Source organism: Capricornis sumatraensis, chromosome 14 (genome assembly GCF_032405125.1).
Source record: "Capricornis sumatraensis isolate serow.1 chromosome 14, serow.2, whole genome shotgun sequence".
In the NCBI taxonomy this organism is placed as follows: Eukaryota; Metazoa; Chordata; class Mammalia; order Artiodactyla; family Bovidae; genus Capricornis; species Capricornis sumatraensis.
This window is the reverse complement of record NC_091082.1, coordinates 27,509,165-27,526,700: the sequence shown is the minus strand read 5'-3', so window position 1 is coordinate 27,526,700 and position 17,536 is coordinate 27,509,165. Positions and strand designations below refer to the sequence as shown.

The 17,536-nt window shown below is 38.1% G+C and overlaps 1 protein-coding gene across 3 annotated transcripts in view; it reads left to right on the top strand.

Moving 5' to 3' along the window:
* Nucleotides 1–17,536, top strand: part of ESRRG (estrogen related receptor gamma) — a 240,935-nt gene that overhangs the window by 166,310 nt on the left and 57,089 nt on the right. For 2 of the 3 annotated variants that reach the window (XM_068986026.1, XM_068986027.1), the window contains 2 exons: nucleotides 7,625–7,735; nucleotides 11,817–11,978. In XM_068986026.1, the coding sequence (XP_068842127.1) occupies nucleotides 7,625–7,735; nucleotides 11,817–11,978 (273 nt within the window). Of the gene's footprint in view, nucleotides 1–7,624; nucleotides 7,736–11,795; nucleotides 11,979–17,536 lie in introns of all 3 variants that reach the window. The other variant, XM_068986028.1, reaches the window with a different exon arrangement.

Genomic DNA, 17,536 nt, shown 5'->3' with positions numbered 1-17,536 from the left:
CCCATTGCCTAGAAGAAGCTCTCATAACCCATGGATGTTCCAGTTGATGATTCCAAGACATTTCATACAGAGACTAAGTCGTTCCATTAGAAATGAAGACACTGCTTGGTAGGGCAGAGAAGACAATGGCACCCCACTTCAGCACTCTTGCCTGGAAAATCCCATGGACGGAAGAGCCTGGTGGGCCTCAGTCCATGGGGTCGCTAAGAGTCAGACACGACTGAGCGACTTCCCTTTCACTTTTCACTTTCATGCACTGGAGAAGGAAATGGCAACCCACTCCCGTGTTCTTGCCTGGAGAATCCGAGGGACGGCAGAGCCTCATGGGCTGCCGTCTGTGGGGTCGCACAGAGTCGGACACTACTGAAGCGACTTAGCAGCAGCAGCAGCAGCTTGGTAGGGAGATGCAGGTATCAGGAGTCAAAAAACTACTGAAGTAGGAAGAAAGGAACCACATCATGAAGCCATGTTGAGCAGCATTGCTGTCTATTTAGAGAAGGGGCAATAATAGTAAACAGATAACTAAGGCTTGGCATATTTTATTGTCTCTCACGATCCTCAGTACTTCAATATGATTAGATTCTTGCTGGAGTATGTGTGTCAATATACAAATCAGTTCCACTCACCTTTTACTGTGGTGCCTATAAATACACCCAGCTACTTTAGGTAAAACTGGTACTCTCTGTAAGGATGCTGTTCTGAAGGAGAACCCCGTCAGAGGCTGCCACTAAAATTCTCTCTGCTGGGTTTTGATGCTGCTAACTTGCCTTTTCTTCTTTCCTGCAGTCCCGCAAAGGGATTTTTCCCTACCCTCTGTCTGCGATGGTTCCCTCACAGAAATCTCAGGCAAATTCAAGAGCACACCTAGGTATTTATTTTTCTGACTTTAAGGAACCACGTTTCCTTCTGCAGCAAAGGAAGCTGCGGTATCAGGAGATACAGTGGGAGAGAAAGTTCCCACTCTCTTCACCTTATTGCTTCCTAAGTTTTATCAGTACTTTCCCATCTGTTTCCCATCCTCGATCACAAGTCCTGTTGGTAATATTTAAATAATCCAGCTATTTGTTTAGGAGTCATTAAAGTCACTAATCTTTTAAAAACTGATTTCACTTCCTTTTTAAAGGTTATCATTACTTTAATATGACTCTGTATCTTAAGTATTCCATGGGTCTGTGTAATTAATGTTTTGGTTTTTCTTTTAGCAAATGTTTGTTAGAGAACAGTATTATGAAAACCTTGTCTTTGATTTAGCCAAATAGGCTAGGGTTGCCTTGTAGAATTATCTGAAGAGAACTTTTATTGTCCTGTGAAATGCCACTGAGTTTGTGCTGTTAAAAAATGTGGAAAATACTTTTGACTTTGGACTATATAATATTGTAAAAATTTGCATTTGGGCATAAAATGTAGACTTAAAATGAGCTGACCTAAGAAGGCCTTGTGCTGAACTGTTTTACTTCTTTTGGCGTTTATTTGCCTCACAGCATATTTTTTTTCCTTCTTGCCCTATTCTCGCTTTCTCAATTTTGTAAATTCTGACAGTATATGGGATTTGTGATTCCCTTGTGGCAATGCAAGCACATGCAGTATTTGAAAGAAGAAGCAGTGTGAAGCGTTCTGTTTAGTCAGTAATGCCAACTATTAAAATCTTTTATTTTTAAAAAAAGGTAATGGCAGTCTCCACATGAATAGGAAGTCCAATTGCCTTAATTAACTTCACATCCTGTCAAACACTGAACATTGTGGGTGTCTTATTTCCTGAGAGAAGTCTTTTTTTTTAACTTTTTCAAAAATGGTTTTCAAGTGAAGCCCCCAACAGAAATTGTTTGTATTTAAGATTGTAAAAATGTAGAGGGTCAGGCTTTGCCATTGGCAGTGGAAATATTTGGATTAGATTGATGTTTGTTTATGGCAAATCAGGATATTCTTGGTCCGGATCGTAAATATGGTTGTTTTTCTTTGCTTCTGCTGAAATAGTTTAAGACTTTTAAATGAAATGCATCAGGTTAATTGAATAATTATCAGTTCTCTACTTAACTTTGTATTCTGTGTTTATAGCTAAATTCAAAGAAAGCATTTTTCTTTTGGACAGAATTTGGGTTAGTTTCTATACCTATTCTAAAATAATCTCTAAGAGATATTATTAGTAACAGGGATGAGCAGTAAATAGAATGAGATACCATATTTCTGTACTCACTTATATATCAAATAATATCATTATGGGCTTTTATCTTTTGTATTATCTTACCATTCAATCATATATCAAATCTGTTGACCTATAGAACTGAGACAGGGTAGACCGTCAAACTCCATCAGGGTAGATTTTCAGTAAATGATCATGATGCAGAATATACTTAAATAAAGTAACATAACAATATTTCAACAAAATTTTGATATAATGTCAATATCCTTGGCATTTTAATATTTATAAAATATTTTAATAATGCATTTGTGTAATATCCAAATATATTATTATATTAATATCATATTGAATCATTGCAGCAAAACATCTGGGAGAATATTGTCTTAATATTCATATATTTGGAAAGCAAAAAGTTAAGGAGTTCAACAAAATTCAAGAGCTGGTTAATGAAAGAGCCAGAAAGAAAGCATTCTGATTTGTCAACTATGCTTAATTTTTTTTTAACATAGTCTTCCTATAGTATTTAGGAATAAATTATTGTATTATTACAGTTAGAAACATTTTTCTGGAAAAACTTTAAAACTATAAATATGCTGATAGTAGACTTCTTCATGAAATCTGTGTAGTGTTTTATCAGACTCTTTAAAATAACTTTTACAGCTTTAGTGCATACATTATTATGACTCAGCTGAATAAGCTTGTTTATTTTCAAAGATGCACAGCTAAAGAGGCTGGGTCCACGTGTTTTAAGACATAGTTGAGGCTGACTTAACTTTTACAGCTATGCCACTTGTGTACTTGGGTGTTTTGTGATTGTCCTGGGCTTGGATTGGGCGGGTGGGGAATTGGTTTTCAGTTCAGTTCAGTTCAGTTCAGTCGCTCAGTCGTGTCAGACTCTTTGCGACCCCATGAATCACAGCACGCCAGGCCTCCCTGTCCATCACCAACTCCCGGAGTTCACTCAGATTCACGTCCATCGAGTCCGTGATGCCATCCAGCCATCTCATCCTCTGTCGTCCCCTTCTCCTCCTGCCCCCAATCCCTCCAGCGTCAGAGTCTTTTCAACTCTTTTCAACTCTTTTCAACTCTTCGCATGAGGTGGCCAAAGTACTGGAGTTTCAGCTTCAGCATCATTCCTTCCAAAGAAATCCCAGGGCTGATCTCCTTCAGAATGGACTGGTTGGATCTCCTTGCAGTCCAAGGGACTCTCAAGAGTCTTCTCCAACACCACAGTTCAAAAGCATCAGTTCTTTGGCACTCAGCCTTTGAGTATGTTTTTCTTCAAGCAGAACTGAGTAAATATATGAGTAATTTTAGGATGTTGTAGTAGTTGCAGGTGTGTTACTAGGATTTGAGTTCAAACATTTCACTGAGTATGAAGTCAGCTAAACTAGAGCATCATCGTCATCATCATCATCATTTCACTGCAGCATAAAAAGATTTCCCAGATTTAGAACAGAGGTTAAAAGTGGTATAAATATTTTTTAGTTGAAACTATTGATATTTGCCTACTTTTCACACCCTAAAACGGGAATAAAATTTTGACATTTAAATTATTATGATCTTTTAAAATATATTGATTCTATAAATTTTTACCATTAGTTGTTATCTGAACTTGGCAGGAACACTTTTTCTGTTGACTGTCCATCAATTTTCACTATATAACTATTAATTATTAATCAAGTAGCATCAATATCTAATTTTTCTCTATATAATAATCTACTGAATATCATTTACCTTAAGTTACAAATCATAAAAGAATCCTTTGTCCTTCCTACTGATCTTTATTTTAGGAAATAAAGAAACTATGACTTATATAAAAAGTGCTTGAGTATTTATATTTAGAAACTAGAGAGCTATATACAGTGGGCTGGCTGGCTGGTTGGATGGATAGATGTATGTATGGATGAATGGGAAGGATGAGATAGCTGTAGCCTACAGGCTCCTCTGTCCATGGGATTTTCCAGGCGATAGTCCTGTAGTGGATTGCCATTTCCTTCTCCAGGGGATCTTCCCAACCCAGGGATCGAACCCAGGTCTCCCTCATTGTAGACAGACACTCTACCATCTGAGCCACCAGGGAAGTCCAGATGTATGGATAGACAGTAGTTTATCTACCCACACACTGCAGTGAGGTGGGGCGGGGTGTGGATAATAAGAAAAAGAGGAAAAAGGAGAAAAAGAATAAATGTAAGAGGGAGGAAAGGACACGCTTTTAAATTTGGAGGGAGCATGCAGGGAGTTATTAGGAGTATTTCTGTAATTCATTGTTCAAAGTTGAAAGGAAATGCACAGTAATAAAATTATTTCTTAATACTTAAAGGATCTGTTCCTACAAATACAAAAATAATGCACAATACATAATAAAAGTTGTGTCAGTAAAGAGTATTCATTTTTTCATCATGATTTCAGTGTTGCACTTTCCCCATAAACGTGGGCCAGTTGTCTAAGCTGACTGGTGGCTCTCGTGTGGTAGGTATGGCTATGTCAGAACTGTTTCCAGCTGGGACCTCGAATCCAGTCTTTCAGCCATAGTCTTCTTCCACGTGCCTTCATGACAGACAAAATCCATTGTCAGAAACTCACCAGCTCAGACTCCTGTATTAGAACATAGCTAGTGTATTGTTCAGCATTTAGCAGTGTGAGGCTCTATTGCGCATGGTGAATGCATGTCTTGACAAACACCAGAAGCAAATCGTGGAGTCTAAAACCTAACTGAGATGTATTCTATGAGCTTTCTTGTTTTTGTTTTTTTAATTAAAAAAAATTTGTTGGAGTATAGTTGATTTATAGTGTTGTGTTAGTTTCTGCTGTACAGCAAACTGAATCAGTTATACATATACATATATCCACTCTTTGAGATTCTTTTCCTGTGTAGATCATTATAGACTTGCGTAGATTTCCCTATGCTAAAAACGGGTCCTTGTTGATTTTCTATTTTATATATAGTAGTGTCAAGCTTATATATAGTATGTCAAGCTTTATGGGTTCTAACAATTTTGGTTATTTTTAAATGTTTCCTCCTTTTCTTAGCTTTAGTCTGCCATTGTCTTTCTCTCTCTCTGTTTGTTTCATCCTGCCTTCTCTTTACACCTTTAATCATTAATTTCCCCATTGTGTTGGACTTCGATGCCACATGTGCTATGATACTACTCTTAATTATGTATGCTTTGAATTTCCTAAACTCTTACAATGAAACACATTTGAATGGATCTCAGATGAACAAATAAAATGTGGACACATTGTGTAAATTAGAAAACTATCTTGAGGAAAGAAAGAAATGAAAAAACATGAAACCTGAATTAAAAAGGGGAAAAGGGAGCAACTGTTAAACTTGTAAATAGAGACACAATAAAAATAGAACATTAAAAATTAGATAATCAAAGGGGTAAAACTCTACTATCGGCTCAAAGTACTTGAAAAGCAACAGTCAAGAAATACAGTTTCTTTGTGACTCCCTAGCACTACTGTTTTCATTAAATACTCCTCTGTCCGTGGAATACTCCAGGCAAGAACACTGGAGTAGATTGGGTTGCCATTTCCTTCCCTAGGGAATCTTCCCGACTCAGGGATCGAACCCTCGTCTCCTGCATTGTAAGCGTATTCTTTACCATCTGAGCCACTGGGAAAGCCCCTAAAAACTTAGATACTATACCTAATTTTTTCGATTTTGGGTATTTACTTATCTGAATCTACTCTCCTTGCTCTTGAAGTTTTCTCTTGATTTCATTTAAACTATGCTCAGAAGTTTCAATTTGACATTTCAGGCTTTATCTAGAACCAAGTGTATGTTTGTGTTTATCTCTAAAAGGAAATCAACTCTTAAAGTGGTATTATTAAGATAATATGAAAAGTTGTATTTTTCTTTAGCTCATGGATTGATAATCATCTTTAACATTTGAGTGCATATATTCACCTTCAGGATTCACAAAGAAACACATCAGCCTTTCCCAGACTGTTTCATGTAACTTAGTTACCCCACAATCCACATGTGCAACGTGATATTGATAAATTTTTCCAAAACAGGATCTTTGTGACATTGGCTTGCAAAACATTGCGTATGAGAGTTTTACAGAGGTTATTTGTGTTTTTAAAGCTCTGAGAGGTCCTTGGTAAAACAATAATACTGAGAATGCTGCTAAACTATGTCCTAAATAGTTTGTGTGTGTGTGAGAAATACCAAAATACAATGAGCTGTTTGGCTGAATTTATTATTGGAGAGTGTTAATACTGTTTTTTAATCAGCTAAGGTACAACCTAAGACCACAGAAAGAATCTCTCACCCTTCTCTTTACTCCATTATCGTCTCTATTTGATAAAGATTTATATGGTTCTACCCTAAACTGTAATTATAGACTGGAAACCAGGTTATTATCAAGCTCTTCCTCACCACTCCCCCATGTAAATGAGACATTTCTTACTTTGTAATTCCTTTCTTTTCCTTTTGTTCCTTTCCTTAATCTTGCTGATCCACTGCCAGCAAAACCTCTTTCAATCTTGACCCAGTCCATCATTCTTGGGGAAAAAGTGTTACTGTTGGTCTCCTTTCGCCTTCTTTCTAGCTTCGTGCTTCCTCTCTGCCCTCCTAACAAATCCCTTCTTCACCATTCTAGCCTCCTGAATTCTTTCAGGAATCTCCTCTTTCTATCCTGTATTCAGTCCAAACCTACTCTCCATTTTCTCTCAATTAAAGCAAAATACAGATGTGTGGCAAGATGTAACTAACACACTCCGTCGGAGACATGTTGGTGTTAGAACATGGAACGGTCCTTGGATCTCATCCCGTGTGTGGGATTCCTGCTCTCTATAGCACGTGGAAGTTTTCAACTCCGTTCACTTCCATAGGTCCACGTGGAGTCCTCTGATGGACGGGGCTGGATTGGACAGCTCTGGATCTACCCATCTACACGAGCCCACACACTGAGCTTTCAGGGGTGACTGATGAAGAGGACTGTTGTTTAGTCACCATGCTGTGTTTTCGACTATTGCAACCCCATGGACTGTAGCCCACCAGGCTCCTCTGTCCATGGGATTCTCCAGGCAAGAATACTGGAGTGGGTTGCCATTTCCTCTTCCAGGGGATCTTCCCGACCAAGGATGGAACCTGAGTCTTCTGCAGATGGATTCTTTACCACTGAGCCTCTGGGGAAGCCCATGATGAGGAGAATACACGCTAATGGAGGAAACAACATTAGCACCAAATTCCAGTTTCTTTGTATTAATTCTCAAGGGAAGGTGCCTTTTCTTTGGTGTGTAGGTGATTTGATGGCCTTGGATACATGTCTTTCAGGTTGGGTGTCTCTTCCAGATTTGGTTTCTAATCTCCAGCAGTCTTGGCTTAACTATCACTTTTTTTTTTTTTTTTAACATTCCTCTAATCCGCCTGGACCATTCAGCATTCTGTTCTCTGTTTACCTCTATGTATTTGATTGGTCCCAAAGATTGTTACCTCAACAGTAAGTTAGTGCCTGTCTTTGCCCACAGGAGTGCGTCTTGACAGAGTACGTGGAGGTCGGCAGAAGTACAAACGCAGAATAGATGCAGAGAACAGCCCATACCTGAACCCTCAGCTGGTTCAGCCAGCCAAAAAGCCATGTAAGTACAGCAGACATGTCTGGCTTTCCAGCACACGACATCCTCCCAGCTGGCTGCTCTAGGTACATTAGTTTTGGCATGCCCATTCCTACTGACTCCAATGAGGCTTCTCTTCCCCTAAGCGGGGTAGGGGGGTCTGTGGCTTTCTTCCCAGGGACTGCCTTTGAAGAGCAATAGCAACTCAGCTGATTATCTTTTTCCCCCTATGGCTTTCTTGTCCCCTACCGTCCCTCCCCTCTTTTTAAACCTAGTCATTTTGTAGAAACATAGGCATACTAAGGCATAGCTTATATGGTGCGACTTTTACATTTACAGGTTATCTTTATTTTCAGAGGTACATAAAACAGATCATACCGTGATCATTAGTTCATTGGAGCTGCTAGTTTCAGATTTCACAAGAAAGTGATTTTTGTAGTTTTCACTAACTAAATGAGTTTGACTGTTCAACCTCCCAATGAAAATACATTAGGAGCCTCATTAATTTGGAGCTATGGAAGGTTAACACAGCAGCCAGCAATAGATTAAAACAAGATTGAGTCCCACTAATAACAAGCATAGGTTGGTGGTTCCATTTCAGATGTCCTTATGGGCTTTATGAATTATTTTTTAAAAGCCCATAGTTTGATAATGTCCAGTTGTTGTTTAAAATGGTGACAGGTACATAGCTAACATGCAAGCCCTGTTCTCTATGTCATTAACTAGAATATAGATACATCTTTTTAAAGAGGTAGAATATAGATCAAGGTGGTTAACTGTGTTCCAGTTTCTGAAAAATCAGTTCATGGCTGTACTGTAAGTCCCTTACATACCAACCAGTTCCATTCCAAGAGCCCATTTGTACATCCAATTTGTTCATAAGTCCAACAAAATTAGCCTAGGTACACTATTAACACAGCTACGTAGTGCTGTACAGTAATAGGTTTATAGTACTTTTCACACAAATAACACATAAAACAGACACAAAAAATAAAGAAAACATTTTTAATCTTACACTATGTTGAAAAGTCCAGTAGTACAGTACAACAGCTGGCATACAGAGGCTGGCATCAAGTGAAGAGGCAAGAAGAGTTGCTGACTGGTGGGAGATGGTAGAGCTGAAGGATCATCAGCAATAGGAGACGGAGGGCAGGCTGCAGTTTCACTCAGGCCAGACATCGAAGGTTTGCAAGGTGAAGGTTCACGTGTGGGGGGCTTGTTGTAATGCAGAAGAGCTAATATTTTAGGATGTTTATGCACAGAGTTTATACGAGGCACTGAAAAGTGCTGTAGTGGAAACAGTTCTCCTATTTAGCTGTCTCTGGCTCAGAAGACACAATGGGCTCTCACCAGAGGAAGTTGCAGCTAGAGCAGTTCTGGAAAAGACACAGGTCATTTTTGATCAGCTTGCAGGGGAAGAGGAAAAAAAAAATGTCCTCTTTTGGACTCTCCAGGAGGGGGCACTGCTGTGTGGCATCCATGTGAGCATATGGGCATCTGTTAAGTAAATAAAACAGACCCTGAACTGTAAATGAAAGGACATTTTAGCTATGTCAAAGGAAAAACAACCAGTTTTACATAAAATTAAAGCTTAAGTGAACATATGGCATAGTTTCCTTTTGCCTTTCCAAAAAACATTATGTTGATTATACCTTCAATTGTCCAATCTGGCATCTTCTCCTCAGCCTGCATAAGCTGTTTGGCATTCTGCAAATACAATCCAGGACTGCATTAAGCAGATTTTGCACATTAGAATGAAAAACTTTCTGATAATACAATAAAATGCAATAAACACTAATGCTTAATTTCATTAGAGGTTTCGTTTTCCTGGATTCAGTAAATGTCCAGACTGGCCATTTCTCATTCATTTTCTATGAACGTTGACTGACACCATTGATGATTTTCTGTACTGAGAGAAGGATGAGTACCAGCCCATTCGTAAGTCCACAGGGTAGAGAAACATCTATGATTTTCAGCGTAAACCTGGGGAATGGGGAGGAGGCTTGTCAAGTACCTAGAAGGAGATTACAGCAATTTCAGTGAGCTCCACTGGTCTGAGATAAAAGAGGACTCCTAATAAATCATTACTCATTATCTTAGGCCTCTGTGTTAATTTTCCTTAGTCCATCCAATTAGTGTGTTTTGGTAACAAACATTTATAAAACTTAATTTTCAGATCCTGTCAGATAAGTGTCAAGAGACTGGGCCCTGGCATTGCTGAGGAAGTGGCTGGGGGAGATTTCTGGAGCCTGACTGATTGTCTGTGTTCTACAAAAGCCCAAGAATGAAAATTGGGTTCTATTGATTCTAATTAGGGAAACATTAAATAAGCTTCACCTCGAAACAGTGCTGCCAGCTATTCCATTTTCTGAATGATAGGAATTTCTAAGCCTCCACCAAGTTTTTCTGGCCCCTCTGGTCAAGTATCCTTTGACTTAGCTAAAAACAGGTAACATTTTCCCTGTACTGAAAAAAACTTGAATCACTATTTCCTTCAGTTACATTTTTATACCCTTTATTATTGCATTTCCTTCTAGTCCTGAGAATCTAGTAGTTGCTGACAGGTTTTGTTACAATGTCAGAGCAATGAAAGCAGAAACTTTACCAAGCGTAACTAAAAAACAGGGTGTTGTTTCCATAGCATATAGGAGAAACAAATGTCATTCTCTGCAGATCCTGCAAATTAAAAAAAAAAAAAAGAATCTCTATTTGATCTTAATTTTTTCTAGAAAATATGATATTTGGGAATATTTCCTCCCAAATCTGTGTTTTTAATTTGATAGTAATCGAATATTACTGCCAGGGACTATTGATGTTGATAATTTGAAATTAAAAGAATTCATGTGGCAGTCATAGTAATAAAAATTTAAAACTATATCAGAAAAATTACTAATTATAGCTTAGATAAGGATTCTTGTTGTTAAAGGAGACAAAAAGAAAGCTTTGTTTTCAATTCTAAGATTATATGAAGTCTTTTCATTTTGAGTTTAAATAGTTAAAAATTTAGAGGAAAAGGCAAACAGTGAACAGAGAAGAATCTTTGGTTTGACTCATAAGATCCCATTTAAGACCTTAGTTTTCTAGAATCATAAGATGTAGAATATTGAAATATCTGGGTTTATTCTTACCTATTTGTATCTCCTCACTTAGAAGAAAGTATCAAATCTAAAACTACGTGTAAAAATTGGAAATAGGGCCAACAAGAAAATTCATTCCGTTAGCAAGGCTTTATAACCCCTTCCATAAACTCTCACATGGCCCTGAGCGATAAAACACATTTGATGTGATGCTTTCCATTTGTCTCTAGTGTTTACTTTATGAAGGATTTTAAAAACATATATCACAAATTTCGGACAGATAGATCTGGACCAGAGAGTGAACTAAAGACAACAGATGATAAAAGAGGACGGAAGAATTAGACGCTCAGAAGAGAAAACACTGTCACATTTAAGTAGGAGTGTTTTTCTGGAAACTGACATGGGCTCTCTTTGGAAGATGGGCTGGGTGTGTGGAGAGGAGACAGGAAAGACATTCCTATTGAAGGCATCCCACAGAGATAGAGTTATACAGTCAGTAATTCACCCAGGCAGAAGGGCTCTGACCTTTGCTCTTTTTTAAAGGAATTAGGACAGTTAATGACTTTGATGCCCATTAGGTCTGCAGGCATTAGACCTTTGCCTCCCACACTGCATTCTACATTTCAGTGGTTCACGTGGAGTTTTATTTTAAAACTGCTCTATACTATTTAATCTGCTTCCCCAAATCCCACTTAAGAATCAAAGAGTAAACCCAGAAAGCATCTAACTCCTCTTATCTGTTTGCTATAAAAAATTTCATTACAGGACAGATGCTTCATTCCAGCAAAGGCAGGTAAAGCCAAGGAGAAGCAGAGGACTGTCACGACTGCGGCGGCTTATTTCTTGCTGTGGGTTTTCCGAAACACTTTAATATACATATATTGAACCATAAATGGAATATTTGGGGTGGATTATAGGCTATTCGAGGCTTTGGGTTTTTTTCCTTTCAAAACACTACCTAGTTTAGAATGTGTGAAAGAGAAGTGATGCTGCTAGTGATCCTGGAGTGCTCTGGTCTGATCCTGCAGATAACAAGATTGTCTCACATTTGTTGGTGGCTGAACCGGAGAAGATCTATGCCATGCCTGACCCTACCGTCCCCGACAGTGACATCAAAGCCCTCACTACACTGTGTGACTTGGCTGATCGAGAGTTGGTGGTTATCATTGGATGGGCGAAGCATATTCCAGGTACATTTTCTGAAATGAAAAAGAAACACTTGCAGTTAATCCCCTAGGGTGTATATGTTGATTTAGGCCAATTCACAGTTTTCTCATTAGGAGTTTTAAATTTTGCTTTTTTAAAATTTATATATTTAAAAAAAAATTTTTTGGGGGGTGGGCCACCTGGCAAGGCATGTGGAATCTTAGCTCTGTAACTAGGAATTGAACTCACATCCTCAGCAGTGAAAGCACTCAGTCCTAACCACTGTCCTTCCAGGGAAATCCTGTTCACTAGGACTTTTTTTAAACCTATACATTTGTCTTTGTCATTAATTTAGAGCTTTCCTGTCCTAATAGAATCATAAATCTTATAGCTACACCATCTTGAATGCCTGTTCATTATTTTTTTCACACACGAAGGTACTATGATTGCTAACCTCAGATAAATAGAATATAACTTGTTAAAATATTTTTTACTCCTTTTAAAGTCTGTTTGAGCCTAAGAAAATACTTCGGTTTTTTTCTTTTCACTTTAAAAAATGTTTTTTTATTAAGAGTAGTCTAGATCCCATTTTTCCTTTCAAAAATCACTCATTTTGCATTCGTAGTGCGATTTATAGTAAATTGCTTTTCATACTTGCTTATTGCTTTGGTTTACAATGAGATATTTACCATGAATTTATATATAAATTACAAAAATAAATGTTAAACTAACATCATAAATTTTCTGTTATGATAACTTAAGAGTAGTATTTTAAAATATCCAATGACTTTTCTTTCCAGACCCATCGTTAGATCAGTGAATATATTACCTGATCACAAGGTTTAAAAATTTTAGTTGTCTACTTGACTTATTGTCTGTTTGAACTCTGATCTTCAAATAGTTTACACACAAATTTTTTGGATGATGAGCCATGTTTCTTTGGTAGAGTGAACTTATTTCTGTCTCCTTAAACTAGTTTGTCTTTATGCTTTGAATGCTACAGTAATTTCTTTAATCAAATTGATGGAAGTCCCTTTCCCAGCCCACACTGAAACCAATTTATTGGTCATGATACGCCAGCTATGTTGCTAACAGTCGTAACGAACTGTCAGGCGATATCGCAGTGAAGCTAATTTGAAGTCATTAGGTGTGCAGCGTTGAGGCGACAATTTGTTACAGTGCTTGGGAACACAGCTGACATTTCTGAATGGCTTTGTTCGCTGCAGTTCTAGATGAGGCCAAGCAAATTGTAAACTAATTTAAACATCACTCTGTATTATACCAGCTACTTTGTCTTACACTGTTTGCTAATAAAGCACCCCAAATTAGGTCAAAACTAGTTAAATAGGTGAGCTGGAGTGTGGTCTGTAGCAGATACCTCCACAAGGGTCACTACATCTAAAAGAAAGATGAAAATTTGATCGTGGGGATGGTTGGTTTGCGTTTGGATTATGATCACAGCTGACAGATTTTCAGGAAAAGCAAAAAAAGAAAAAATAGGATATGCTAAAAGACATTGGGAATGGTAGCAGGGGAAAAAGCTGGAATTTGCCTTAGCAATTGTATGAAAACTTATTTTGAAAGAAAGTGTTGCTGAAGGGATTTAGAAAGAAACACAACTAAGATTTGTTGAAGAGTCCACATATACTTTTAAAAATAAGCAATATATAGTATATCATTTATATTTATATATGCTGTTACTGCTGCTACGTCGCTTCAGTTGTGTCTCTTTGCAACCCCATAGACTGTAGCCCGCCAGGCTCCTCTGTCCATGGGATTCTCCAGGCAAGAATACTGGAGTGGCTTGCCATTTCCTCCTCCAGTATTTATATATACACACACATATATTGTCACAAATTCAAACTAGCATTATTCTAAGCCAGGGTTTCTCAGTCTTGACACAATTGTTGTTTGGAACCAGGTAACCCTTTGTTGTAGGGGCTGTCCTGTTCCTTGTAGGGAATTTAGCAGCATCTTTGGTCTCTACCCTCTACCATCCTCTGGTACCTTTGAGTTATGACAAACAAAAATATCTTCAGACATTGCCAGATATCCTCTTGAGGGGGCAAAATCAACCCCTTCTTCCCCAGTTGAGAATCATTGTTCTAACCCAGGAATTAGATATTATTTTCCTTAATTCAAAGATAGGGAGATCTGGGGCAGAAGGAGGTATTAATAAAAGCACTTCCAAAGGTTCACAAATGTGTCCAGAGTCTTCAAAGCCCATATTCATCATTGCTTCCTGGAGAAGAATCTGTGTATTTTAGTTCCCCAGTTGATCACCTTTGAGAGAGTTAGTTCAAAATACTAGCAATAAATGTTATCATTATTCATAACAATAGCATCAAAGGATATGTCATTCTGACACCACACCACCCATTCTTTCAGAGAATTCTGCCCCTGTTCTCCTCAAATTAAGAAATTTACTAAGCCCGTGTTTTGATACTGTGCAGACATTCCATAAAGACAACCAAGAAGTCAACAATGCCTGCTGATGCTCTCTGGTCAGGAAAAGTTGGTGATAAATTTGTGGGTCCAGTTGTGTATCTAAGTAGAAATGTCAGCTTACGGAGGAACTTGTCACAGTAAAGGGGCTCTGGTGACTTCTGTGAAGACAGTAACTTTAAATAACTATGAGTAACAGCATTTCCAGTGGTGGAAACAATTGCTGTACGATTATGTGTTCAGACTTAAGCGGAGGCTTAGAATTGGTGGGGGCTGACGTGAGTCTCTCTGCCCAGCAAATGCCAGAGGAGGTTGCTGTGCACTGATGATTCACAGCTCTGGTTTTCGTGATACCCGGAGGGTGTTTTAAATGATTGCAAGGAGTCTCTTGGCTTTTCAGAGAGGGATTAGCAAACCACGCATTCACTGAAATGCTAACAGTAAGTGTGCCAGGCAGTGTTTTGAGGTGGAAGAGAATGATGCTGTGATTCGAGCTTGCTGCTCTATATGCAAGCCGGGTTCAGGCTGCCTGGGCACGGTGGCAGCGTGCAGTGTGGGATGGGAGGGTAACGCCTAAGAGAATATAAAGACTGAGGTCCCATTTCTGCCTCAATAAAAGTAAAAATGTGTTTTTGATACCATGACCTAGTCCTGATAACTGGGGTCAGAGCTGGAATTAAAGCCAAATCAGAACTGAAATTTCACTTCAAAACTGTTATGTTTTTAATGCTTATGTGAAAATTAAGTGAAACCTTTTTTTAGAATATACTAACATCCAAGCCTTTGCTCTCTGTATGCGACTCTCACACACGTAGAGAGTCCCACATGTTTTTTCAAAATTAAGTTTAGCATCTCAGATAACATCACAGCCTTTCTGTGCTGCTGGGAAAGTATTTTCATATACTTGTTTTGCTCTGTAAAAAGTGACAAATTCAACAAAAGCAAATATTAAAGAAAAATACATAGGGAGTGGTTTTTTTTTTTTTTAAATCAGTAAATAGAATTAGTTGACTTACTTTATAAATCACATAAATGGAAAGTGTGTTGTTCTGAAACATGACCATACTTTATCTCTAGAAGCAAAAAGATCAGAAGGGCTTTAGAAAATGCTTGACTTTAGTTGAAGGAGCATAAGGGCACCAGAACAGATGATGGTGCCCTAATAGCCCTTTTTAAGAATGACAGGGCCCCGCCATTAGCATCCTTTTATATCCTTGGAAATTGCTCAGGCCTCGCTTTTCTGGTTCCTATCTGCCTGACTCTTTTTTATTTCTCTTTCAATTTCGTCCGCGCTCGGATAAGCGCATGCTAACACAATATGATTGAGCTGTAAAATGGAACGCTGTCGCCTCTAATCTCTTTTATGTAGATATGGAGGTCTTGCACACTCCACTTCATTCTCTCTCCATTGTTGGCCTTTTTTAGAATGGGCTGCCAAGTAATGGAGGCTCCGTCAAATATTAGAGCTAGGTTTCACACGGTGTGATAAGACGATTATCAGCGCAGCAGTCAGATCTGTTATTGTTCTTTGGGCTTGATTAAAATATTATTTTGTACTGTAACTTTGTTAGTGGAATGCAGAATGTGCTTCGTCAGATGGTGCTTAAAAAAGCATCACCCATATTAGCTGACCTATATAAGTGGCTTAAATATATTTATGGATCTTGCCAGATGGATTACTTTAAAAGAAGAGAAAGGTATTTGAACAATTAAGTGAATGAATGTATGTTAGAAGCTTTTTTTTGGTCCCTTTATCAAGTATAGCCAATTGTCAGGTAGACTTGTTTAATTTTAACATGACAGGTTAAACAATTACTTGCTAAAGAAGGAGGACTCTGTTTTAAGTGTGGGGCCTCTTAGTCACATTTTTAAAATAGTGTCTATATAATGGCATTAAACAGGAAAGGAAAAAACCTGTAATTTTTCTTCATACCAAACGAAGGCAGAAAATATTAAGCCCGAAAAGCAAGCCACACTAGGAAGATATGTGATACCACACTCTTTACATATAGTTGTTTATTCATGAATAAACAGAAATCTAAAGTATAGAAACCAGTATGCTCCATTTACTCTGAAACATTGTTTATAAAAACATTTATTTACTTAGGAAAGTGTATTAAAATTGCTCATTGAGTTTTTTTTAATCGTTTTCTCAATAAAAATATTTAGCGTTTTCTATAAATGAAAGAAATCTCTAAAGAAAGTGAACGAACTATTTCTACCCTAGGATATAAATCTTGTGAGAGAATACACAAGAGCATTTTGAAAATGATACTTTTTAAGGAAATGTTTATTGTCCTAGTGCATTTTATGTTGAGACAAATTTTGAAGATTATATCATCCCCCAGACAAAGTTGTGAAGGTTTTGTTTTCCAAATGCCCGTTATTTATCTTAAACTGCTTAGCACCAGTACATGCTTTTGATATGAAAAAGCACATATATTGTGAAGAAAATAATTACTGTAAACTCATGTTTCCATCCATAACAGCAGTATGTTTCATGTATATGTGTATGTGATCATGGTTTCATATGCAAGAAATGGCATAGTTGACTAAGAGAGTTATGTTATATATTGGTGTTCTAGTCATTAAGTCGTGTCCGACTCTTTTGTGACCCCATAGACCATAAAGATGCTCTCAGAGACCTCTCCTCATCATTCAGTGCCTTTGTTTGTGACCAGATGCACCCTCGGGGCTCCTCTGTCCATGGGATTTCCTAGGCTAAAGCTGGAGTGGGTTGCTGTTTTCTTCTCCAGGGGATCTTCCTGACACAGGGATCGAACCTGAGTCTCCTGCATTGGCAGGCGGATTGTTTACCACTGAGGCACCTGGGAGTTGTGTTGTGTGTTAGTTGTTCAGTCATGTCTTACTCTTCGTGACCCCGTGGACTATAGCCTGCCAGGCTCCTCCGTCCATGGGATTTTCCAGGTAAGAATACTGGAGTGGGTTGCCATTTTCTTTTCCAGGGGATCTTCCTGACCCAAGGATCCAAACCCTCTGAGCCACCAGGGAAGCCCCTATGTTATATAGAAAAAGGACCTACTATGCTGTTTTGGATCTATAGCATTGGCACTTGAAAAATATATTGTTGATTAAAAATATTCATAGCATGAAACTGTTAATTGGCTCTGAGGCTCTACCCTCCACCCCATTCTAT